This window comes from Oncorhynchus nerka, linkage group LG1 (assembly GCF_034236695.1).
Source record: "Oncorhynchus nerka isolate Pitt River linkage group LG1, Oner_Uvic_2.0, whole genome shotgun sequence".
Lineage (NCBI taxonomy): Eukaryota > Metazoa > Chordata > Actinopteri > Salmoniformes > Salmonidae > Oncorhynchus > Oncorhynchus nerka.
Window position 1 is genome coordinate 7,601,093 of NC_088396.1, and position 26,601 is coordinate 7,627,693.

General features: G+C 41.4%; 2 protein-coding genes across 4 annotated transcripts in view; both read left to right on the forward strand.

Annotated features, from left to right (window-relative positions):
• The window catches only part of scel (sciellin), a 29,096-nt gene extending 22,290 nt beyond the window's left edge, over positions 1-6,806 (forward strand). Inside the window, exons 19-24 of one of the 3 annotated variants that reach the window (XM_029664440.2) lie at positions 1,421-1,477; positions 4,838-4,894; positions 5,034-5,105; positions 5,752-5,884; positions 6,162-6,264; positions 6,453-6,806. In XM_029664440.2, the coding sequence (XP_029520300.1) occupies positions 1,421-1,477; positions 4,838-4,894; positions 5,034-5,105; positions 5,752-5,884; positions 6,162-6,264; positions 6,453-6,469 (439 nt within the window). In that variant the 3' untranslated portion in view covers positions 6,470-6,806. The remainder of the gene's footprint in view (positions 1-1,420; positions 1,478-4,837; positions 4,895-5,033; positions 5,106-5,751; positions 5,885-6,161; positions 6,265-6,452) is intronic. The other 2 variants (XM_029664531.2, XM_029664622.2) reach the window with 2 other exon arrangements.
• An 8,506-nt stretch (positions 6,807-15,312) lies between these two features.
• Positions 15,313-19,132, forward strand: wu:fc50b12 (uncharacterized protein LOC103911624 homolog). The gene is made up of 3 exons (XM_065027857.1): positions 15,313-15,624; positions 17,622-17,785; positions 18,394-19,132. Exons 1-3 carry the CDS (start codon positions 15,604-15,606, stop codon positions 18,626-18,628), a joined length of 420 nt encoding a protein of 139 aa, XP_064883929.1. The 5' UTR covers positions 15,313-15,603; the 3' UTR covers positions 18,629-19,132.
• The last annotated feature ends 7,469 nt before the right edge of the window (positions 19,133-26,601 follow it).

The following is a 26,601-nucleotide window of genomic DNA, read 5'->3' on the forward strand; positions in this document are numbered from 1 at the left end:
CCTTGTTCAGGGGCAGAACGACAGATTTTCACCTTGTCAGCTCGGGGGAGCCAATCTTGGAACCTTAACTAGTCCAACGCAATAACGACCTGCCTCTTTCTTGTTGCACTCCACAAGGAGGCTGCCTGTTATGCGAATGCAGTAAGCCAAGGTAAGTTGCTAGCTAGCATTAAACTTATCTTATAAAAAACAATCAATCATAATCACTAGTTAACTACACATGGTTGATGATATTACTAGATATTATCTAGCGTGTCCTGCGTTGCATATAATCTGACTGAGCATACAAGTATCTGACTGAGCGGTGGTAGGCAGAAGCAGGAGCGTAAACATTCATTTAAACAGCACTTTCGTGCGTTTTGCCAGCAGCTCTTTGTTGTGCGTCAAGCATTGCGCTGTTTATGACTTCAAGCCTATCAACTCCCGAGATGAGGCTGGTGTAACCAAAGTGAAATGGCTAGCTAGTTAGCACGCGCTAATTGTCGATGTGTTCCTGGTTCGAGCCCAGGGAGGAGCGAGGAGAGGGACGGAAGCTATACTGTTACACTGGCAATACTAAAGTGCCTATAAGAACATCCAATAGGCAAAGGTTAATGAAATACAAATGGTATAGAGGGAAATAGTCCTACAATTCCTATAATAACTACAACCAAAAACTTCTTACCTGGGAATATTGAAGACTCATGATAAAAGGAACCACCAGCTTTCATATGTGCTCATGTTCTGAGCAAGGAACTGAAACGTTAGCTTTCTTACATGGCACATATTTTACATGGAACATATTGCACTTTTACTTTCTTCTCCAACACTTTGTTTTTACATTATTTAAACCAAATTGAACATGTTTCATTATTTACTTGAGGCTAAATTGATTTTATTGATGTATTATATTAAGTTAAAATAAGTGTTCATTCAGTATTGTTGTAATTGTAATTATTACAATTTTAAAAAATTAAAATCGTCCGATTAATCGGCATCGGCTTTTTATGGCCCTCCAATAATCGGTATCGGTATTGGCGTTGAAAAATCATAATCGGTCGACCTCTAGTAAAAACGGGTTCAATCAACACTATTTCCATCCCATTTCAACCCCCTCCACTTTTAACCTAAATCCAATGACATGGTGAAATGTTCTGTTGAGTTCACAACAGTTGACAACTCAACCAAATTACAATCAATATTAAAAGTTGAAGTGACGTCTACGTCCAGTAGGTGGTGTCAGACTGACTGATGTACAGATAATAATTATTCGTTTTTTAGGATGAAAGGTGATGACGTACTGGAAATCAGTAAGTCTGCTATCGCAGACTGCAATGCAATCATCTCGAGAACAACCTATTAGAGACGGGTTTCACAGCCCATAAATCCTCACAAGACTTTGAAAATAACCTACAATCCCACCCTATTTCCTCACACACAGTGAGGACTACACCTCAACAAACACCCGTAGAAGCTACTCCAGCAAGCCAGACAACAGGTACGTAATGCCCTTTAAATTAATCTGATGAAATGATTAACTGCATCATGCCTGGGATTGTATTTATCTTTATCACTAAACATAGTTTCAAAGCCAATACCACTCACAAAGCAGGCAGTACGCTTGACCTCATCTTTACTAGAGTCTGTTCGACCACTACTCTCACTACCCTCACTCTCACTACCCTCCAGGTCTATAATCACTATTTTGTTTCCTTTTCTGTCTCCCTTTCCTCCATCCCTAGCCACTCAGCCCCTACCCAGATGCTCATGCGCTGTTGCAATCTTCGCTCTCTCTCTACCACTACTCTCTCCTTTTCTATTTTACCATCTCTCCCTTCTGATAAATCCTTCTCCCTCCTGTCTCCTGATTCTGCCTCCTCAACCTCACGTTTCTCCTATTCCGTATCCTATGACTCCCTCTGTCTTCCTCCCAGCCTAGTCGGCCCTCCCCTCTGGCTCTGTAGCTGAGTGACTCACTGTGAGCTTACAAATCAAATCAAATGTATTTATATAGCCCTTCGTACATCAGCTGATATCTCAAAGTGCTGTACAGAAACCCAGCCTAAAACCCCAAACAGCAAGCAATGCAGGTGTAGAAGCACGGTGGCTAGGAAAAACTCCCTAGAAAGGCTAAAACATAGGAAGAAACCTAGAGAGGAACCAGGCTATGTGGGGTGGCCAGTCCTCTTCTGGCTGTGCCGGGTGGAGATTATAACAGAACATGGCCAAGATGTTCAAATGTTCATAAATGACCAGCATGGTCGAATAATAGTAAGGCAGAACAGTTGAAACTGGAGCAGCAGCATGGCCCGGTGGACTGGGGACAGCAAGGAGTCATCATGTCAGGTAGCCCTGGGGCATGGTCCTAGGGCTCAGGTCCTCCGAGAGAGAGAAAGAAAGAGAGAAGGAGAGAACTAGAGAACGCACACTTAGATTCACACAGGACACCGAATAGGACAGGAGAAGTACTCCAGATATAACAAACTGACCCTAGCCCCCCGACACATAAACTACTGCAGCATAAATACTGGAGGCTGAGACAGGAGGGGTCAGGAGACACTGTGGCCCCATCCGAGGACACCCCCGGACAGGGCCAAACAGGAAGGATATAACCCCACCCACTTTGCCAAAGCACAGCCCCCACACCACTAGAGGGATATCTTCAACCACCAACTTACCATCCTGAGACAAGGCTGAGTATAGCCCACAAAGATCTCCGCCACGGCACAACCCAAGGGGGGGCAACCCAGACAGGATGACCACAACAGTGAATCAACCCACTCAGGTGACACACCCCCTCCAGGGACGGCATGAGAGAGCCCCAGCAAGCCAGTGACTCAGCCCCTGTAATAGGGTTAGAGGCAGAGAATCCCAGTGGAAAGAGGGGAACCAGCCAGGCAGAGACAGCAAGGGCGGTTCGTTGCTCCAGAGCCTTTCCGTTCACCTTCCCACTCCTGGGCCAGACTACACTCAATCATATGACCCACTGAAGAGATGAGTCTTCAGTAAAGACTTAAAGGTTGAGACCGAGTTTGCGTCTCTGACATGGGTAGGCAGACCGTTCCATAAAAATGGAGCTCTATAGGAGAAAGCCCTGCCTCCAGCTGTTTGCTTAGAAATTCTAGGGACAATTAGGAGGCCTGCGTCTTGTGACCGTAGCGTACGTGTAGGTATGTACGGCAGGACCAAATCAGAGAGATAGGTAGGAGCAAGCCCATGTAATGCTTTGTAGGTTAGCAGTAAAACCTTGAAATCAGCCCTTGCTTTGACAGGAAGCCAGTGTAGAGAGGCTAGCACTGGAGTAATATGATCACATTTTTTGGTTCTAGTCAGGATTCTAGCAGCCGTATTTAGCACTAACTGAAGTTTATTTAGTGCTTTATCCGGGTAGCTGGAAAATAGAGCATTGCAGTAGTCTAACCTAGAAGTGACAAAAGCATGGATTAATTTTTCTGCATCATTTTTGGACAGAAAGTTTCTGATTTTTGCAATGTTACGTAGATGGAAAAAAGCTGTCCTCGAAATGGTCTTGATATGTTCTTCAAAAGAGAGATCAGGGTCCAGAGTAACGCCGAGGTCCTTCACAGTTTTATTTGAGACGACTGTACAACCATTAAGATTAATTGTCAGATTCAACAGAAGATCTCTTTGTTTCTTGGGACCTAGAACAAGCATCTCTGTTTTGTCCGAGTTTAATAGTAGAAAGTTTGCAGCCATCCACTTCCTTATGTCTGAAACACATGCTTCTAGCGAGGGCAATTTTGGGGCTTCACCATGTTTCATTGAAATGTACAGCTGTGTGTCATCCGCATAGCAGTGAAAGTTTACATTATGTTTTCGAATAACATCCCCAAGAGGTCAAATATATAGTGAAAACAATAGTGGTCATAAAACGGAACCTTGAGGAACACCGAAATTTACAGTTGATTTGTCAGAGGACAAACCATTCACAGAGACAAACTGATATCTTTCCGACAGATAAGATCTAAACCAGGCCAGAAAAGGTCTGCGGACAGCTGAGTGAATATTTGGGGAAACTAAACTTCCCAGAGGACCTATCATCCCTCCTCGTCACACAGGAAGCGGCGCCGGTCCTAATCCAGGCAATTGTCCAGGCATCTCTCGTCTGGACTACTTCAACTGGATGTTGGCTGGACTCCGCTGGACTCCACATCAAACCCCTGAAATTCATACAGAATGCTGCAGCCCACCTGGTGTTCAACCTTCCCAAGTTCTCCCATGTCACCCTGCTCTTCTTCACACTCCACTGGCTTCCAGTCGAAACTCGCATCCACCTCAAGACCCGTAGTACTTGTCTACGGAGCAGCAAGAGGAACTGCCCCTCCCTATCTTCAGGCTATGCTCAAACCCTACACCCCAACCCGAGCACTCCATCTGGTCTCTAGTCTCTTGGCCCTCTCACCCAGATGGGAGGGCAGCTCCCGCTTTTCCCAGTCCAAGCTCTTCTCTGTCCTGGCAGCCCAATGGTGGAACCAGCTTTCCCCCTCAAGCTAGGATAGCAGGGTACCTGCCTATCTTTCGAAAACTTCTTCAGAGTATTTTAAATAATCCCAGTGCACCTTCTTCTCACCCCAACCCCCCTCACCCAAAAAAGGCTTTTGTGACCTCTCGCACTTGACTTTTTCCCCGCCTTACTATCTTGACTTTTCTGATAGCTACTTTATTGAGAAAACATTTACTATGACTGATATGTGGTTGTCCCACTTAGCTATCTTAAGATAAATGCACTAACTGTATGTCGCTCTGGATAAGAGCGTCTGCTGAATGACAAATGTAAATGGTTGTGATTTTTCTTATGTGCACCTATATGACAATATATATTATGTTACTACACCAGTGTCAGTGTCACCAGCCCCGTTGTCTACACCACGTCTACTACCTACAAGGACAGCAGGTACGGTAGTATTAATCGGCTCCTACCTGGCAGTGATTTGCATGCAAATTAAGTAGACCACCTCTAGGCCACCATCGACATCCATTTTGAAGAATACATGTAACAAACTGTATTTGAACGATTGCATTCTCTTCTTCAGCCGGGCTGAGGACGATCTGTTCGATTCTCTCATGTCAAAACCCACCAAGACGGTGTATTCTACTCCTGAAAGGTGAGATTGCAGGAATGCATATCATCTCATATGGGATTCCTGAAAGACAGGACAAGCTCTACTTTTTTGTTGTTGATAAACCAAAGTATTAGCGATTACACCATATAAAGGAACAACCTCCTAATTATTTATTTTTTTCATAAAATGATTGTCAACTCCGTCAGACACCATAAAAAGCATTACATTTTTTAAATTGTTTTATTGTCCAACAAGTGTTTAAAGGCCTTGATTATGTCATTCTAACATTATATTATTTAAATATGTAATACACATTTTCAAACATATATACTATATATTTTTTTATAGCACAATATAATGCTCCAGGGCTAATTTCATTAGCACAAGGATTGTCCCAACTTTCAAGAATCACGTCATCTATGTCATGATCATCCTGCTTTCAAACTGTGCTATTTATATCCATGTTTTCCTCTGACTGTGCACATGATTAAGACATCACATGTACAAACAAAAACATGTATTTTATGGTTATTACATATAACAGTTGTAACAGACCAATAACATAGTTACAACATATGACATAGTTATCTAGCCACAAATAAAAAGCTGCTGATGCTTTTGTTAAAATAACTCCCCTAGCTGATGCAGTCTGGCCTTACATGAGGTCCATGCATGCTCTCTCATACAGCCATGTGATGATAAGTCCCTCTAGGACTGTTTTGGAGAGAGACCTGTGCTCTTACTGCCGTAAGCCCATGAGTTCCGACCCCAAGATGGTGCTGGAGGATATGAAGATCAACTGCCACACTACCTGCTTTAAGGTAAACTATTGAAATACTATATTCTAGTATCCATGCCTGAGTGTGTGTACAGAGGCCTCTGTCTTCTTATCAGATCTGCAATATTGTGATATAAATATGTTACATTTGCACCACTACATCCAATAATTGATTGATTGGATTACATCCATCCAACCATCTTCTCATTGAGATTATCGGACTCTGTGTCTGCCTTGAGATGTAACAATCAATACATGCATCATGATCTTCTTCTTCGCCTAATGAGAGTATCTGACATTGTGTGTCTCTGTGTTCTCAGTGTGAGGTGTGTAGCAGTGACCTGGGCCATCTCAAGGCAGGGGACAGTATGTGGGTCTACAGACGCACTGTCCACTGTGAGCGCTGCTTCGAAGTCACCAGAGGTAAGCACATTTAGGAACACGCACAACTAGAGCTCATACTGATGATTTACTGTATACACTGTGTCAATATTTCACATACCGATGGGTCAAAATGTACTTGCTTTCAATTGATTTGCTTAATTTTGGGGGCATAACATCTCCAAACCTATGTTGGGTCACTGTGAGGTAACACATATTTTATTTTACAGAAAAATGGCATCGTTGAACCTCAAGTTCTCGTGGATGAAGATGGGGTCTTTATTCTATGGCCGTTTAAATAGATTGAAGTTTTGAATTACATTTTGGTGACATGGGTCCTCCTTATATAGGTACGGAAATGTATAGAGGTTGAAAAACAGCATATTTTTCAGAATTGGGTATGAATTCTTGTGTTTATAAAATGGAGAGGATATTAATCTTTTACATAACCCTTGACAGTTAATGTTTTCATGCATGAATATACTATATGGGATATGTAATCATGGTGCAATAATTAGGGCCGGGGGTTGGTTGTGTGTGCAATACAAAACTATTAAGCATTCTTTATTAAAATTTTGACAGAAGTTACACAAAACAGTTTGTTTTCTTTAAAGTACGGTATTTGTATGTATTTTGAGTAAACATACCGCTCAGTACAAAGCGTAACGCAATCTAGCAAACGCTCAAGCGAACTGAACGCACCCCAATGTAAGGCTCGACTCTGGAGACAGGAAGCACGTACATGGAGTAGACATTTAACTAAACCAACGGACATGGAACAGGACAGGAACACACAACGACATTATACGGGGAACACACAGAGGCAACAGACAGATAAAAGGGAGGCGATCAAATAATGGGTTCAGGTGAGTCCAATGATTCCCTGCTGCGCGTGATGGTAACCGGCGATGAAGCGCCTAACGATGTGCGTAGTGAAGACAGTTTGGCGCCAGAGAGGGAGAGCGGGAGCAGGCGTGACACCCAAAGCATGCGCCAAATATCCCCACCCCTTCCGAAATTTAAAGAAAAGAGATTGGTTGCGTTGCACTGCTTCGAAGTTGATCTTGCAACGCCTGGACAGGTATTTTACCTATCAGCTAACCACAACATACAGTATGTTATAGTAATCTTTCAATCCATGACACAGTCAATGACATGGCACGCAACCATTGGTTGATGCATACAACGTCTAAGCAGTGGAATGCTTAAATAATGATTTGTCCAAATGATCAGGGACAAAAAAATCTGTGCACTGGGACAACATTCTTTGTTAGTCGTCGCATCCCACAGCCTGTTGACAGACATTACCATACCATCCTATGTTAAGTGCGTCTCTCCACGAAAGATTAATTCAACCCCTAATGCTGTGGTTTATATGGAACAGAGGAGGATTCAAGGGGACTGCTGCTTGCTGGTCACGCACTGTTTTGAAGCAGCAAGACATTTTAGAAGCTAAAGAAATGCATAATTAATGCCTACATTTGTTTTTGCCAAGTGTATTTTACTAAAGACACCTTAATGCATACTTAATATATTATGCGAACAAAACATTTATATATATATTTACAGTTGAAGTTGGAAGTTTACATACACCTTAGCCAAATACATTTAAATGCAGTTTTTCCTGTTTTAGGTCAGTTAGGATCACCACTTTATTTTAAGAATGGGAAATGTCAGAATAATAGGAGAGAGAATTATTTATTTCAGCTTTTATTTCTTTCATCACATTCCCAGTGGGTCAGAAGTTTACATACACTAAATGAATATTTGGTAGCATTGCCTTTAAATAGTTTAACTTGGGTCAAACGTTTCGGGTAGCCTTCTACAAGCTTCCCACAATAAGTTGGGTGAATTTTGGCCCATTCCTCCTGACAGAGCTGGTGTAACTGAGTCAGGTTTGTAGGCCTCCTTGCTCGCACACGCTTTTTCAGTTCTACCCACACAATTTCTATAGGATTGAGATCAGGGCTTTGTGATGGCCACACCAATACCTTAACTTTGCTGTCCTTAAGCCATTTTGTCACAACTTTGGAAGTATGCTTGGGGTCATTGTCCATTTGGAAGACCCATTTGCGACCAAGCTTTATCTTCCTGACTGATGTCTTGAGATGTTGCTTCAATATATCCACATAATTTTCCTACCTCATGATGCTATCTATTTTGTAAAGTGCACCAGTCCCTCCTGCAGCAAAGCACCCCCACAACATGATACTGCCACCACCGTGCTTCACGGTTGGGATGGTGTCCTTCAGCTTACAAGCCTCCCCCTTTTTCCTCCAAACATAACAATGGTCATAATGGCCAAACAGTTCTATTTTTGTTTCCTCATTTCTCCAAAAAGTACGATCTTTGTCCCCATGTGCAGTTGCAAACCGTAGTCTGGCTTTTTTATTTTTTACTTTTTGGAAGTATGTTTGGGGTCATTGTCCATTTGGAAGACCCATTTACGATTAAGCTTTAACTGATGTCTTGAGATGTTGCTTCAATATATCCACATCATTTTCCTGTCTCATGATAACATATATTTTGTGAAGTGCACCAGTCCTCCCTGCAGCAAAGCACCCCCACAACATGATGCTGCCACCCCCGTGCTTCACGGTTGGGATGGTGTTCTTTGGCTTACAAGCCTCCCCCTTTTTCCTCCAAACATAACGATGGTCATTATGGCCAAACAGTTCTATTTTTGTTTCATCAGACCACAGGCCATTTCTCCAATTGACTCAAATGATGAGAAGCTTCTGAAATCATGACATCCTTTTCTGAATTTTTCCAAGCTGTTTAAAGGCACATTCAACTTAGTGTAGGTTAACTTCTGACCCACTGGAATTGAGATACAGTGAAATAATCTGTCTGTAAACAATTGTTGGGAAAATTACTTGCGTCACGCACAAAGTAGATGTCCTAACCGACTTGCCAAAACTATAGTTTTTTAACAAGAAATTTGTGGAGTGGTGAAAAATGAGTTTTAATGACTCTACCCTAAGTGTATGTAAACTTCCGACTTCAACTGTATATATATGTGTGTATATATATATATATATACACAGTACCAGTCAAAAGTTTGGACACAACTACTCATTCCTACTCATTTTTCTTTATTTTTACTATTTTCTACATTGTAGAATAATAGTGAAGACATCAAAACTTTAAATAACACAATCCTGTAGTAACCAAAAAAGTGTAAAACAAATCAAGTTCTTCAAAGTAGCTACCCTTTTCCTTGATTACAGCTTTGCACACTGTTGGCATTCTCTCAACTAGCTTCATGAGGTAGTCACCTGGAATGCATTTCAATTAACAGATGTGCCTTGGTAAAAGTTCATTTGTGGAATTTCTTTCCTTCTTTTTGTGTTTGAGCCAATCAGTTGCGTTGTGACAAGGTAGGGGTGGTATGTAGAAGAAAGCCCTATTTGTTAAAAGACTAAGTCCGTTTTATGGCAAGAACAGCTAAAATAAGCAACGGAAAAAATGAAGGTCAGTCAATTAGGAAAATGTGAAGAATTTAACACATGTGAGGCCATGTGTTAAACAGAGTGAGTATGGTAGTATACTTAACAACCAAAGATTTATAGAGTAAAGGCTGGTTTATATTACGTCTATCGACATGTCTGTAGACAGTTGTCATAGTGACATCATGAACATTCTATTGTCGTCCGACATCAAACTTGTCGTTGTAGTTATGAATATATAAATTTGTATAAACACAAAAACGACAGGCTGCATGACATCAGCAGCCTGGTGGTCCGACATAGCATAACTGGTGTATTTTAACACAAATTATCCCATCCTTTTAAAAATTAATGTCAATCTAGCAAAAAGCATATGTCAAAAAGCAACTTTCTAAACAATGTTTGCTGGCTAGCCAGTTCAAATAATGCCATATCATAGCTAACAACGTCTTAATTTGTATTAATTATTACAGGAAAATAAACTCACAACAATATAATTATTTACAAGTTAATGGCGAGCTAATTATAGAAAATAGCTTATGGTTGTGAGTGTGATGAAATAAAAGCAGGGCATTCTGACGGATAATGTTTTTATTTGGACTTTCTCCAGTTGGCCTAAAGTTATATCCTATCGACTTTGGTGCAGGTCATGTTGTTCTTCACATTACTGTCTCTGGTAAACACACACTATATCAAGTACAATTGTATTTTTCACATGCACAGGATACAGAAGGTGTAAATGGTACGGTGAAATGGTTACTTAAATAGTATTTTGTTTAGACATGTACAGTAGCTAGGTAACCCTAACCCTAGCTAAACAATGAATCATAATCCCAACTCAATGTTACATTTACATTTACATTTAAGTCATTTAGCAGACGCTCTTATCCAGAGCGACTTACAAATTGGTGCTTTCACCTTATGACATCCAGTGGAACAGCCACTTTACAATAGTGCATCTAGGTCTTTTAAGGGGGAGGGGAGAAGGATTACTTTATCCTATCCTAGGTATTCCTTAAAGAGGTGGGGTTTCAGGTGTCTCCGGAAGGTGGTGATTGACTCCGCTGTCCTGGCGTCGTGAGGGAGTTTGTTCCACCATTGGGGGGCCAGAGCAGCGAACTACCATGCATGAATCTGCATGTAGCTAATGCTAACCAGCTAGCTAGCTAACATTAGGCTATAACTAGCAATGCAAGTGGCTTTCTGAGAAATACATTATATTACTACACAGATCATACAAACAGCACAGAAATTAAATCACCAACATGTATTGATCAAATCTTGACTAATGCTGCAGAAATTTGCTTTAAAGCAGTATCCATATACATTGGATGTAGTGATCACAATATCGTAGCCATATCTAGGAAAACCAAAGTTCCAAAGGCTGGGCCTAATATAGTGTATAAGAAGTCAAACAAAGTTTTGTAGTAATTCCTATGTTGATGATGTAAATAATATTTGCAGGTCTGTGGTGTGTGATGAGGAGCAACCAGAAGCTGCACAGTTACTAATAAGCATGCACCCATTAAGAAAATGACTGTAAAAAGTGTTACATTCCAGTGTATTGATGAGGAATTTAAACATTGTATGGTTGAGGGGGATGAGGCAAGGGGAATGGCAAATAAGTCTAGCTGCACAACCGATTGGCAAACATACTGAAAATTGAGAAATCCTTTGACTAAACTGAATGAAAAGAAGAAGAAACTATACTATGAAACAAAGATAAATGACATAAAGAATGATAGTAAAAAGCTTTGAGCACCTTAAATGAAATTTGGGGCAAAAACACAAACTCATCATTCATTGAATCAGATGGCTCATCCATCACAAAGCCCACTGATTTTGCCAATTACTTGAATTATGTTTTCATTGGCAAGATTAGCCATGACATACCAGCAACAAACACTAACACTAAACATACAAGTATAACTGACCAAAATATGAAGGACAAGAATTGTAATTTTGAATTCTGTAAAGTGAGTGTGGAAGAGGTGATACATTTTTTTTGTCTATCAACAATGACAAGCCATTGAGGTATGATAACTTGGGTGGAAAATTACTGAGGATAATAGTGGACGATATTGCCATATTTGCCTTATCTTCAATCTAAGTCTACTAGAAAGTGTGTGCCCTCTGGCCTGGAGGGAATCAAAAGTAATTACAGTACCCAAGAATAGTAAAGCCCTCTTTACTGGCTCAAATAGCCAATCATTCAGCTTGTTACCAACCCTTAGTAAATCTTTGGAAAAAAATGTGTTTGACCAGATACAATGCTATTTTAGTGTAAAATTGACAACTGACTTTCAGTACGCTTATAGGGAAGGATATTCAACAAGCACGGCACTTACACAAATGACTGATGATTGGCTGAGAGCAAATGATGATAAAAAGATTGTGGGAGCCATTTTGTTAGACTTCAGTAGATCATAGTCTGCTGCTGGAAAAACGTACTGTATGTGTTATGGCTTTACACCTCCTGCTTTGAGTAAAGCCAGTGTGTCTATGTATGAATGACTCAACAATATATACATCAGCTACTATAGCGAGTGAAATCACTGGAAATCTTAACAAAGAGCTGCAGTTAGTTTCAGAATGGAATAAGTTAGTCCTAAATATTTAAAAAAAACTAAAAGCATTGTATTTAGGACAAATCATTCACCAAACCTTAGGCCTCAACGAAATCTTGTAAATGAATAATGTGGAAATTGAGCAAGTGACTAAACTGCTTGGAGTAATCCTGGATTGTAAACTGTCATGGTCAAAACATATTGATACAGCAGTAGCTAAGATTGGGAGAAGTCTGTCCATATTAAATCGCTGCTCTGCCTTCTTAACAACATTATCAACAAGGCAGGTCTTAGTTTTGTCGCACCTGGACTACTGTTCAGGTGCAACAAATAGGGACTTAGAAAAATTACAATTGGCTCAGAACAGGGCAGCATGGCTGGCCATTAAATGTATACAGAGGGCCAACGTTAATAATACGCATGAAAAGCTCTCATGGCTCAAAGTGGAGGAGAGACTGACTTCATAACTACTTGTTTTTGTTGACATGCTGAATTCACTGAGGTGTCTGTTTAAACTACTACTACACAGCTCGGACACCCATGCATACCCCCACAAAACATGCCACCAGTGGTCTCTTCACAACAACCAAGTCCAGAACAGACTATGGGAGGCACACAGTACTACATAGAGCCATGACTACATGGAACTCTATTCCACATCAGGTAAATGATGCCACCTGTAGAATCAGATTCCAAAAACAGATTAAAATGCACCTTATAGATACACACACGCACACATGCTACCACACAAACTCTACACACACATAGAGTGTAATATTGTTGTGTGGTGGTATTAAACATTTTGTATTGTAGATATAGTGGTGTAATGATGTTATATGATGTACTGTTTTATCTTTAGTTTTATGTGTGATTCAAGTGCCTTAAAACCTCTTAAGGCTTAGCCCCTTTTTAAACTTTTCTCCTAAAATGAGGAAACACTTAGAAGTTTATGGAAATGTGAAAGGAGTGTAGTATAATATAACACAATAGATCTGGTAAAAGAATATATAATGAAAAAAAAAACGTTCTTTTGTATTTTTTTGTACCATCACATTTGAAATACAAGAGAAAGGCCATAATGTATTACTCCAGCCCAGGTGCAATTTAGATTTTGGCCACTAGATGGCATCAGTGTATATGGAACGTTTTAGACTGATCCAATTAACCATTGCATTTCTGTTCAAAATGTTGTATCAAGACTGCTCAAATGTGCATAATTTGTTTATTAATAACTTTTCATGTTCAAAATTGTGCACTCTCCTCAAACAATAGCATGGTATTATTTCACTGTAATAGCTTCTGTAAATTGGACAATGCATTAGATTAACAAGAATTTAAGCTTTCTGCCAATATCAGATATGTCTATGTCCTGGGAAATGTTCTTGTTACTTACAACCTCATGCTAATCGCATTAGGCTACGTTGGCTCAACCGTCCTGTGGAAGGGACACCGATCCCGAAGAAGACTCCAGGAAGAGAAGCTGCTAATGCGGATCCATAATAAATACATATAAATACAAATTAACGTTAGCTAGCGAGCTACCCAGATAAAGTTAGCTAGCTAACAATACTCTTTAACTTGCAATAAAAATGACTTTCTGAGAAAATTACAAAGTATAATATCTGAAAATGTAGCTAGCTAGTCTCTCTTACCTGTATACATAGATCAATGCTTCTCCCGCTCTGTCAGGGATGCCATGGTTGCCCTTAGTTTTTAGACGTAATCCCAAGACAGGTGTTTTATACAACAGCCTTCTGATGCTCCTGAGCTCAATTTTGAGTCTCACAGCAAAGAGTCTGAATATTTAGGTAAATATGGTATTTCTGTTTTTATGTTTAATACATTTGCTGACATCTGTTTTTGCTTTGTCATTATTATTGTGTGTAATGTCATGAGGGGAAAAAAAGAATAATACATTCTAGAATAAGCCTTAACATAACAAAATGTGTAAAAAGTCAAGCGGTCTGAATTCTTTCCAAATGCACTGTATTACTTTCACAGTGCAACTTGTTTATTATAATATTAATAATAATAATAATAGGCCTTTAAACTTTTACATTCACTGATAAAATATCTTGCTGGTCAAATTTAGTGAATTTTATGTAAACAATATCTGAGACTCCTTGGATAGTGGTCATAGAGCTTTAGATGGTAATTTGATGGTCCCCGGAACAGAAAAGGTTTGGAAACGTTGCTCTAAGGTGATTCATGTACTGTAGTAGTTCACCAAAATCCAAGTAATTTACAGGTTGATATCTGGTGTTACCAGGCCATTTCTGCCACTTATGGCAGGTTATTTCTGAAATATAATGGCATATTATTGAAGATCCACTACTCACAAATACACATTGTTGTTTTTATATATGGAAAATCCAATAATAATATCTACTTTCCAAATTCTGATTCAGTATTGGTGGCCATATTGGATTATGCATCAAGAAAATGTTGGCTAGCTCTTCTAATATCAATTTATTTATTTAGTTGCACCCCTTTCTCTTCATTATCATTACTGTTTACAGTGCAGCTCTTTTAATGTTCATACTGAGTGAGTAACATTTGCACATATAGGGGAGTTGAGTCATTTTCTATAACACACTGTGTTGAAAAGGAATGACTGCATTTTACAATGTAAATGAAAGCTTTACAAAATAATGCCCATTGTCCTACACATTTAAAGGAATTGAATGCGTTCCGTCATGTCTCTATCCATCATTTGTGAAAACCCTTATTGCTGAAACAAAATAATTATTTTGTTCTATGCTGGAAATCAACAGCAGGGTTGTTTTATATAAAATAAAAGATAGAGAAGAACGGTAATATATTTGAAACAACAGTGGGCTGACATGAAACACGTATGTTTCATTTTAAATTCAATATTTCCCAACTATAGTTCATATTGTGATAGTTTTGCTCTATATCTTGGCTGTTGGTACTGATCTAATCTGAGTGAACCTCTGCTTACAGTAGTTTACATGGTAGGAGGCCCAATTCTCTGAAATTAATGAGGTGGAACAGAGTCACTGAGGCTAAAAAGCTTAATTTTTAACAGGATTGTATGTTGTTGATGAATCTCTAAGGCAACATTCCCATTGAACAGCTATGAGGTGAGAGAGCCTTTTCAGTTTTATTTTAGATTGTTATTTTCCAGAAATGTCTCAAAAATAGGCTAGTAGCTATTGTTGACTTTGGTTGAAAGTACGAAAAAACAGCAAAACAGATGAGCTGGTGAAGACTGAGTAGATATTATTGTTGTATCTTTCTTTTGGGAAAATAGCCCGATAATTTAAGAGCATTCTTTTTGAATTTGTATTGGCAAATCAACGAAAGTGTGGCTGCTGTGCCTTGTGTGGAGCCGAGACTTCACAATGCCAAGTAAAGCACAAGAGGTAAGTCAATGAGCAAGTTGGAAAGTTTGTTGAGAAAAGCAAAATAGCAGGAAGTTCACTGTACCTGTGTAATGTGGTTTAGAAATTATGCATGTATAATGCTTTTGTAAAAAGCCATGAGCTATTACAAGTCCTTTATAGTCTCATAATGCACAACATGTAATAACAATATTTATTAAGTAATATTCTACTTGGAAATGCATTTTTTTCTCTCCAGGTCATCTTCATTAAAGTTGTTTGATGCGGTTTACCAGCACACTTTGTTTTACTACCAGGGGCGACAGGTTCAGGTTCATCATTGCATTCTTTACCAGAAAGTAGGCCGAACCTCTTTGAAGTAACTTACTGTAGATCTTACTGTAGATTCATTGCTCTCTTTTTTTTAAACACAAATATAAATGCAACATGCAACATTTTCAAAGATTTTACTCAGTTACAGTTCATATAAGGAAATCAGAAATACATGCCCTAATCTATGGGATTTCACATGACTGGGAATACATATTTGCATCTGTTGGTCACAGATACCTTAAAAAAAATAGGTAGGGGCGTGGATCAAAAAACAGTCAGTATCTGGTGTGACTGCAACACATCCCCTTCGCATAGAGTTGATCAGGCTGTTGATTGTGGCCTGTGGAATGTTGTCCCACTCCTCTTCAATGGCTGTGTGAAGATGCTGGATATTGATGGGAATTAGAACTAGTTGATCCAGAGCATCCCAGACATGCTCAATGGGTGAAATGTCTGGAGAGTAAATGCAGGCCATGGAAGAACTGGGACATTTTTAGCTTCCAGGAATTGTGTACAGATCCTTACATCATGGGGCCGTGCATTATCATGCTGAAACATGACTGATGGCGACGGATGAATGGCATGACAATGGGCCTTAGGATCTAATCACTGTATCTCTGTGCTTTCAAATTGCCATCGATAAAATGCAATTGTGTTTATTGTTCATAGCTTATGCTATCGCCACCATGGGGCACTCTTTTCACAATGTTGACATCAGCAAATTGCTCGCCCACATGACGCAATTTGCATTGTCTGCGGTTGTGAGGCCATTTGGACGTACTGCCAAATTCTTTAAAATACATTGGAGACGGCTTATGGTACAGAAATGAACATTAAATTCTCTGGCAGGAGCTTTGGTGGACATTCCTGTAGTCAGCCTGCTAATAGCATGCTCCCTCAAAAACTTGAGACATCTTTGACATTGTGTTGTGTGACAAAACTGCATATTTTAAAGTGGCCGTTTATTGCCCCCAACACAATGTGTAAAGTTCATGCTGTTTAATTAGCTTCTTGGTATGCCACAGCTGTCAGGTGGGTGGATTATCTTGGCAAAGGAGAAATGCTCACTAACTGGGACGTGTTCAAAATTTGAGATAAATAAGCTTTCGTGCATTTTTCAGCTCATGAAGCATGGGACCAACACTTTACAAGTTGCGTTTATATTTTAGTTTTAGTGTATTTATAAAGCTCTTTTACAAAAACTGCCGCTGACCTAACATCAATTATTAACCTTTAGATGTACGAGTTACCATACCCGGTCGCGGGGATGGCCAACTCTAGAAATCCCTTCAGTCTCCTCAGAGTTAGGTAAATCAGCTTTTAGTTTCTTTGCACCCCATGTATGGAACAATCTACAGTGTTTCCAACAACTGGATGTATTGGTGCCTTTCTGGCAGGTTAAAATGATGAATGGGGACCTCTGCTGAGGAATTGATCGTTTTGAATTTTGTGTATTTGTATTATTTTGTAAATTGTGTGCATGCAGGGCTCCCTTGCGACAGGGATCCCTCAATGGGACTGACAAAGGTAAATAATAATCAAACAAAGGTAAATCATCACAAATGTAGCCTTCACTTAGTTTTTGTCTTCTGGCACACCGTAGCAACACTTTTTGCAACGAAAAACAGCCGTTTGAACAATTTTAGATTTCGGTCCCTCAATTTCAGTCCACCTCCGCCACATTTTGAGCCTATTGTGTTTTCTAGGATGCTGTGATCAACCTGAAGTCTGTCCAGGAGATGTCCAGGGAGCTGGGGTTTGAGTGGACTGTTCTGGCCTATGAGCTGGGCTTCTCCAGGACTGAGGTTCATCAGTTCCATACCACATCCACAGAGAAGACGGTCCAGGCCAGAAGCATGCTAGAGTGCTGGTGAGTGAATGGCCCCATTTGAATAGCTTTCCAATGCATCCTTCTTTCCTCCTGTCCTTGATATAATCACAGATATAAGATGACTGGATTGGTTGCTTTGACCTATCCATATCACGTACAGATCCGTGACTAGGAAAGGAACGGTCAAGGGGATGCATTTTTGGAGGGTTCGAACAGGGCCTCTGTCATGGAATGATTCCCTAATGTAATGTGGAAGATCTGACATGAATCTTTATTCTATGTCAGAGGGGCATTGTCTTTGTTCTACACACAGGTAATATCATAATAGGTTTATATCATAATGTATCCTGTTTAACTCAGCCTATGTCTCAATAGAGGGCTGCAGTGTGTGTGTATAAGAGAGACAGATGATTACTGATCATTCTTGTGCTATTAACGCATGATTGGATTTATTCTGTAAAACAGATGTATTTATGATCAACAGCATAGATACTAACATCACAAGAACAACACTTGAAATGTACATAGTCATAACATTCATTGATTATAGAAAATATTAATTTCCAATGCAGAGACATAATGTTAAACCCTCTTCCCCTCGCTCTATTCCTCTATCAATCTATTCCTGTATCTCCCTCCCATCCCAGGTATGAGAGATCTTGGGACAAGTCCAACAAGACCAAGTTGCTGCAGAACGGTTTGGAGCGTGCCGGGCGCCGCGACCTGGCTGAGAGGCTGCGTTGCCTCCACTGGGGCCACCAGAAATTGAGCCGCAGAGTGGAGCTGCCCTCTGCCTTCCCCTTCCTCATCACTGTCCACAGGACCATCGAGAACCGTGACGGCCTCCGCCGGATCAATGACCTCAGCCGCAGATTCACCTGAGGCATGAGAAAAATATGCCTTGATACACCTGAAAACACATGGACATACAGATATATGTTACGCCCCTGAAAACAGGGGAGAAATAATCACAAGAGTGATACGGTGTTGTATTCTCAAGTCAACATTTAGTTCAATGAGAAAAGACCGCGAATTTCCCCAGGAATATGCGTGGAGACCAGAGCAATCGATCTCCGGCTCATAGATTAAGAGCATTTCGTAGATCACAGATTAACACTTTTAGGCACCACAAAATAAAGTAATCAATATAACGTTTACACATTACTCTCACAATTCGTACCCTTTGACAGATTGGAACTTTAACACAATTATATGAATGTTATCAATCTCTATCAACTAATACTGAATGCATATTTTTAACCTTAGATGTTTTAAGTTCCTCACATACTATGAACTTACTAATAATTTTCAATGTATAACAGGCTATGAATATGTCCTTTAACCTGTCACACTCTCCCCGACAAAATAAATGTTGTCCCAACATTACCAACATTGTCTTCTTCAACAGTTCGTATGCACTGGACCTAGAAAATCCTCTTCTGTAAGGTAGTACTTGAGCAGAGGTCAAGGGTCACAGTTCAAATATAACTAACAAGTTATATTCACAGTCCATATCTGTTGACCAGCTATATAACATAAGCAGTATTTCTCATACTATTGATCAACAGTCCATCAATTTTAATGATCTATATGCATAGTCTGTAAATTGTCTCTTTTGACAGTCTGTGAAATCTGACAGTAGTCCATGGTCAAACATGTCAACTCTGTAGCCTCATGTTTGCTGAAGCCCATACATGTAAGGTGGCTGAAAGTAACATTGCTGTAGTGATGGCAGCTATGGAACCAGTCCTGGTGCAGAGTAGACAGGGAACAACTGTGGCTGTGGCTGTATACTGTAGCAGGAAGGGATACCAAGCTGATCATAGGTGATACGTCTTGGAGGGTGTCTCTCTTTGTGGCAGCTGGTAGGCTGGTTCCTCAGGTTCAGAAGCATCAGTATATGAAGGAAAGGCACTTGGTGGACGATCATCAGGCAAATTTTCAGCAGGCAAGTTACTCTCCTCAGCAGGCAGGTCTTTAACTGTTGTTGTCTCCTCCAGCCGCTTTTCAACAAGAGGCTGTGCTGGTAGCGTATCAGGGACTGGCACTGCAACTGTCCGTTTCACTGTTGGGGGCCTGTGTTCCCACTCTCTCGCTGGTTCAGCATTCCTCTCCTCAGGTACTGTAGGAGATGTGGGAACCTGTAGCGGCTCATGATGAAGGTCATATTCATCCCCACTGTCTTCATCAGAATCTAGAGTCTGTGATGCAGGCTGGTGTCTCCTCGTTTTCTGACTTTTGTCCACTTTGGTCATTTCTGGTTGTGTCTCAAAAGGTAAGTGGTCACAGGACATGAGCAGATTTCTGTGCAGGACCCTGGAGCGTCCCCTACCCTTTTCTGGTCTCAATTCATAAATCGGCAGGTCTGAACCCATTTGTCTCACCACTGTGTGAATTGTATCTTCCCAATAGTTACGGAGTTTTCCTGGTCCTCCTCTTGGTGTCAGGTTTTTAATCAGAACTCGCTCGCCAGGCTGTAGCACTGAACTCCTAACTTTAGTGTCATAGTACTTCTTACTTCTTTCAGCGGCTTTCTGAGCATTTTCATTTGCAATGGCGTATGCTTCTTCCATCCCTCGTTTCCAGTTCTCCACGTATTCTCGCTGGTTACTGGAACCTGCCTCTGTGCACAATCCAAAGAGCATATCAACTGGAAGCCTGGGTGATCTCCCAAACAGAAGATAAAATGGTGAATAGCCAGTCACTTCGCAACGGGTGCAGTTATAGGCATAAACCAGTTTGTTCAGAGACTCCTTCCAATTTGACTTTTGTGTCTCAGTTAGTGTCTTTAACATTTGCAACAATGTTCTGTTCATGCGTTCCGCTTGACCGTTTCCCATCGGGTGATAGGGTGTTGTCCTGGACCCCGCCATGCCACTGAGTTTCTTTAACTGATGGAACAACTGATTTTCAAATTCTCCCCCTTGGTCATGGTGGATGCGGGACGGGAACCCAAACTTCAGGGCAAAATCATTGAAGATGAGATTTGCAGCAGTTTTACCTGACTTTGATGTGGTGGCGTAGGCTTGAGTGAAACGTGTAAAATGATCAACAATCACGAGGATGTACTCATATCCTCCTTTGCATCTGTCGAGATGAAGGAAGTCTATACATACCAGTTCAAATGGCTGTGTTGTCACAATGTTTGTCAGAGGAGCTCTTGTTGCATGGGCTGGCCTTTTCTGCTTGACACAGCTACAAGTTTTCGTCACATAGTGCTCGATGTCAGATTGCATATATGGCCAGAAGAAGCGGTCACGTACTAGTGATATAGTGCGGTCAGTACCTTGGTGTCCCATGTTATTGTGCAACTCTTCCATCACTTTACCTTTGTACTGCTCTGGTAGAACTAACTGCTTGCGGGCTGTAGTGATTCTGTACAAAATGCCATCACTGTCTATTGTCAATTTGTCCCATTCTCTGAATAGGCATTTTGTCTTTGGACTGAATTTCTTTGCTCTTTAACTGGCGGTTTGGAACCCGACAGTTTGAAATTGAGCACAGGACGGATGACTGGATCAGATTCTTGTGCTTCTCTAATCCCATCTTTGGGATCGAGCTGGTTGTTGCAGTGGTTGTCTCACCTTCAGCTGATACTGACATAGATGCAGCTGAAAATGACCAAGGTACAACAGCCTCTTTCTGTACCTCAACTGCTTGTATCGTGGCGGCGATGGTGTCTGGTGGAAGCTCCTCAGAACATTCTCTCATCAGTGACTCTACATCCAGTGGCATCCTTGACAAAGCATCTGCATCACCGTTCTCTCTGCCTGGCCTGTACTTTATTGTAAAGTGGAAATCAGCCAAGTCTGCAACCCACCTGGAAGTGGTTGCGTTCAGTTTTGCAGTAGACAGAATGTAGCAGAGCGGGTTGTTATCACTGTATACAGTGAAGGTCGGAGCATAGTACAAATAGTCATGGAACTTATCAGTGATTGCCCATTTTAGAGCTAGAAATTCTAGCTTGCTCGAGTGGTAGTGATAGGTCTTCTCAGCTGCTGTTAAGGTTCGAGAGCCATAAGCAATGACCCTAAGCTTCCCCTCTTGCTTTTGATAAAGAACTGCTCCCAAGCCTTGGTGTGACGCATCAGTGTGTACAACAAATGGCTGAGTGAAATCAGGGAAACCTAAAACTGGTGGGTGAAGCAAACACTCAATCAGCTGTTCAAGTGCCTGTTGATGCTGGTCAGTCCACAGGATTGGCTTGTTTGAGGGCACCACATGACTTACTTTCTTTGTTTTTGTTTTCCGCGGGTGATCAGGTAATTTCTCTGAATGTGCTTTCAGGAGGTCATACAGGCAGCTGGCACTCCTAGAAAAGTCTTTGATGTACTGTCTGTAGTAAGTGACTAAACCAAGCATTTTTCTGAGCTGGCCCACAGTTTCTGGTCTGATTTCTTTCAATGCTCTTACTGCTTCAAAATCGGCTGGGTCAACTCGGCTGCCCTCTGCAGACACTATTCTGCCCAAATAACGGACCTGGGGTTTAAAGAGATCACACTTACTTGGTTTGAGTTTAATGCCATACTCTCTGAGACGCTGCAAAACTTTTCGCACATCATTCACATGGCTGTTGAATGTTTTACTGAAAACTAGCGTGTCGTCCAGATAAGGAATGCAGATGTTATCCCGGAGCCCTTCCAAACACTCCTCCATACACCGCTGAAAAGCTGCAGGAGCGTTCATGAGGCCGAATGGCATACGTATCCACTCATAGAGTCCCCACGGTGTCACAAATGCTGTCAGTGGTCTGCTTTCTTCAGAGATGAACCGCTGGTGATACGCTTTCCCCTGATCTAAGAGGGAGAACCAGGAATTACCACCTAAACTGTCCATGATGTCTTGGACCCGAGGGATGGGCTGGCGGTCGGGATGTGTCTTTCTGTTCAGATCTCTGTAATCTATACACAACCGGAGGGTCCCGTCCTTCTTACGAACGCACACGACAGGTGAGGAATATGAAGAGTTTGACTTCCTAACCCAGCCCTGGACTATGAGGTCATAAATGTAACCCTTCATCTCCTGATACAATGGCCTGGGCACTGACATGTATGTGCGCTTTACTGGTTCAGAGTCCTTTAGAGAAATAGTCATTTTCAATCGTTCAATGCAGCCAATGTCATTGTCTGATCTGGAGAAGGAGTGACACTCTTCTCTAAGCATTTGCCTAACAACCTCTCTCTGTTCTTCGGTTAGGTGAGTTAAATCTACTGGTGGATCCCACTGTTCAGTAGCAGTACATGGGGTTCGAACGCTGGTGTGATTCACTGTGGCTGAGGTGACAGTTTTTTCAAAGACTTGGGCAGTTAACACAGTCATAATGGTTTGTACTGTACCGATGATTGTGCGTCCTAGCAGGGCAATGTCGTGGTCAGTGGGGTTAGAGACATCAAGCAGGATAACTGGAAAAACACCTTTACTGACTCTGACTAGTGTGTCAAAGAACTCAAGGTCATCTGGCCACTGCGGGTTCAGGTCTGGCTGGAAAAGCATTGTCATGTCATCTTTGAAAGGCTGGGAAACTACACGGCACTCAATCTGAATGCTACTGTGTTTTGGTACAGCAACCTTCTCTTTCTTGGTTTTCACTGCGTATTCAACTGTCTGTTCTGCGCTAACAGCCTGTATAAAAGCCCTCACCTTGTTTCTTTTGAGGCTTGGGAAAGCTGTTTTTACTGTACTGTATAGTTTAGTCTTTTCGGTCATTGTCAGGATGTGCTCGATAACATTGAAACCTATGATGATGGGATGAGATAGGTGACAGCCTTTCATTACCAGCACTGGGATGATCAGTTCCTTTGTTTGGTCAGTTTCAGAGGCTAGACGAAAAGTTGTTTCAATCCATCCCAGGTACGGCATTTCAGTCCCATTTGCTGCAGTCAACCTTAGATCATCAGGTGAGTCCAGGATTTCTGAAACATCTCTCAGCCTTGCGTTTGGGAGAGATTCCTCTTTCCATCGTTCATCAATGACCGATACCTGAGAGCCTGTGTCCCATAAAGCTTGGAGGTGGTGGCGATTCAGGTGACACTCAATAAGGCACTGTCTGCCGACTAGTGAGGTGACCTTACGGGGTGGCAACCTTGAGCTAGGGATGGTAAGGAGTGGGCATTTTCCTCTGTGCAGGAAAACCTTTCACTGGTAGAGTCACTTTTCAGGTGAGTGCATTTTTCCTTATGTTTAGTCCAATGTTGGTTTTGACATACTTTGGAACAGTACAGTGTCTCTTTACATGATGAACATTGTTTCAGGTTCTCAAATGACTCTTCTCTGGCACAATTTGCACATTTCTGGGACTTTTTGGTAGCTACGGTTAACACTCGTCCCTCAGCGGTAACCCGTTTCCGTTTAAAGGGGCCTCCTTGATGGTCTGGCTCCCGGATTTTACATCCAGCTTGAAAATGTTCTCCACTCCCACATCGGAAGCAGTGTGTGCAGCGTGCATCTGTTCTGGCCTGCTGGCAGACAAAACACCTCCTTGGAGCTTGAGCAGAGTGGTTGGTATACCGGTTAGGTGCATATTGATGCTGTGCAGGGTCAAGTGCTTGGGACCGACTGTAGTTGCTGTAATACTGCTGCTGGGAAACAGGTGGCTGGGGGTCCCTATCTGGCCTCCTAACTGGGGTGGGGCATAGGCACAAGGCTGTGACTGAAACATAGGCTGCTGTAATGTCTCCTTAATCTGAGCAATCTCTGCACTGAGACCTTTTAGAGAAGCTACACCTGTCTTAAGTTCAGCTAACTCTGTTAACAGTTCTGCGGGTATCGTAGCTTTGGCTTCCTTCACAGAACACTTTGCAGATGGCATATCCTCTAACTGGACTACACTTACAGTTGTAGCAGGCTGTGGGGCATTAAAACGCTTTTTGTTTCGTCTTTCTCTCTCATTAGCACAAGCAATGTTAAGCTTCTCTAGCAAAACCTCATTTGATGTTTCGCTCTCTAGCAGGAGAGGCTGCATGTCTATCCTGATACTGTCACTCTGGAGACCCGTAAGGACTGTGTGAAAACACATGCTCTGGACTAGAGCAGGGTCATACTTAAGCCCTGATTCTGACTCCTGGGATGCAAACAGTACTTTTTGCCTCAAATCTAAAACACGCACCAGGAAGCTTTGAGGGGTCTCCTTGCTATGCTGTGCTTCTGAAGCTAGCTGTTTGTAAAGCTCTGTTGCACTCTTCTCTTGGAAGTGGGAACGCAGGATACATCTAAGTGTGGGAAGAGTTAGCTGGGGTTTACCTTCCAAGTAGCTGCGTAGCTGTGAGCCTGGAGAAATAGCCCTGACTACTGCGTCTACTATTTCTACCTCAGGATATCCTCTGTTAAGTCCATTTTCAATCTGATGGGCAAGGCTGGAAAAAATCAGTTTTTCTTTTTGGCCCGGTTCACCTATCTGACCAGAAATTTTAAACTCTTTGCGCCAGTATGAGCTGGGCTGTGCATTGGGTGAGAGCGGCACGCTCCCCTGAAGATTGGCATGGTGTTGGGGCTGACGCAGAGAATCACTGGCTTTGGCTGCAGTAATCTGCTCAGTTCCCACCCCTTGTTGTGGGGTTACAGTTCTCAGTTCCTCTATTCTGTGATGTGTTCCAGCTGGTTCAATATCATGGTCAATTTGCCCTGTTTTGTTATCTCTGCCACTGATCATCTCTGTCATTTCGTCTTTAAGTAGCAACAATTCCGACATGCCGCCATCTTCTAACTCTGTGACTTCCTCTCTTCCAAGGAACATCATAATGCGAGTCATTAATGATATGCGGGATTTATCTTTAACATCTCTTCTCTGTTCGCCTGATATTTCAAGGAAATCACATATCTCTAGTAATTTGTCTTTAGTCAGGGTGTGCAATTCTCCTACTACCTCTTCCTGTAGTTCTTCCAAGGCGCTTGTCATGTTGACAGAACAGGAGGAACTTTTACTGTGCAGGAGTTGACTCTGAATTAGATGGTCCTTACTGTCTCTGATGGTCGATCAATGGCCTCAGTTGACACGTACTTAACCACTAACTTCCAACTTCCTCCAAACAGCAACACTTTCCTCACTGCAGCCTGCCTGAGTTGTTATGTGGAGATTTAGCTGGCTCGGAATTCAGCGACCAGGATGTGGAAACTGGACATCTGAGCAGCTATCTCAGCGGAGCCTCCAAAATGTTACGCCCTGAAAACAGGGGAGAAATAATCACGAGAGTGATACGGTGTTGTATTCTCAAGTCAACATTTAGTTCAATGAGAAAAGACCGCGAATCTCAAAGTGGCACAGAAACCCAGCCTAAAACCCCAAACAGCAAACAATTCCCCAGGAATATATGCGTGGAGACCAGAGCAATCGATCTCCGGCTCATAGATTAAGAGCATTTCGTAGATCACAGATTAACACTTTTAGGCACCACAAAATAAAGTAATCAATATAACGTTTACACATTACTCTCACAATTCGTACCCTTTGACAGATTTGAACTTTAACACAATTATATGAATGTTATCAATCTCTATCAACTAATACTGAATGCATATTTTTAACCTTAGATGTTTTAAGATCCTCACATACTATGAACTTACTAATACTTTTCAATGTATAACAGGCTATGAATATGTCCTTTAACCTGTCACATATACACATTCTCTAAGCACATGCAAACACACACAGGCAGACATCTATTGATCTATCACTGATGAGATGGATGTCTGTACAGCCACTTCAAATAACTGATTGGATTCACATTAAAAACAGTCTTTGAAAAATATAGACAAATAAACAGATTTTAGATAATGGATTTCAGTGTGTCTTCTTTTTTGAAAACACTGCACTGTCACTACATACCATAAAAAAAGTTAAATAAAATTCAGAAAACCAG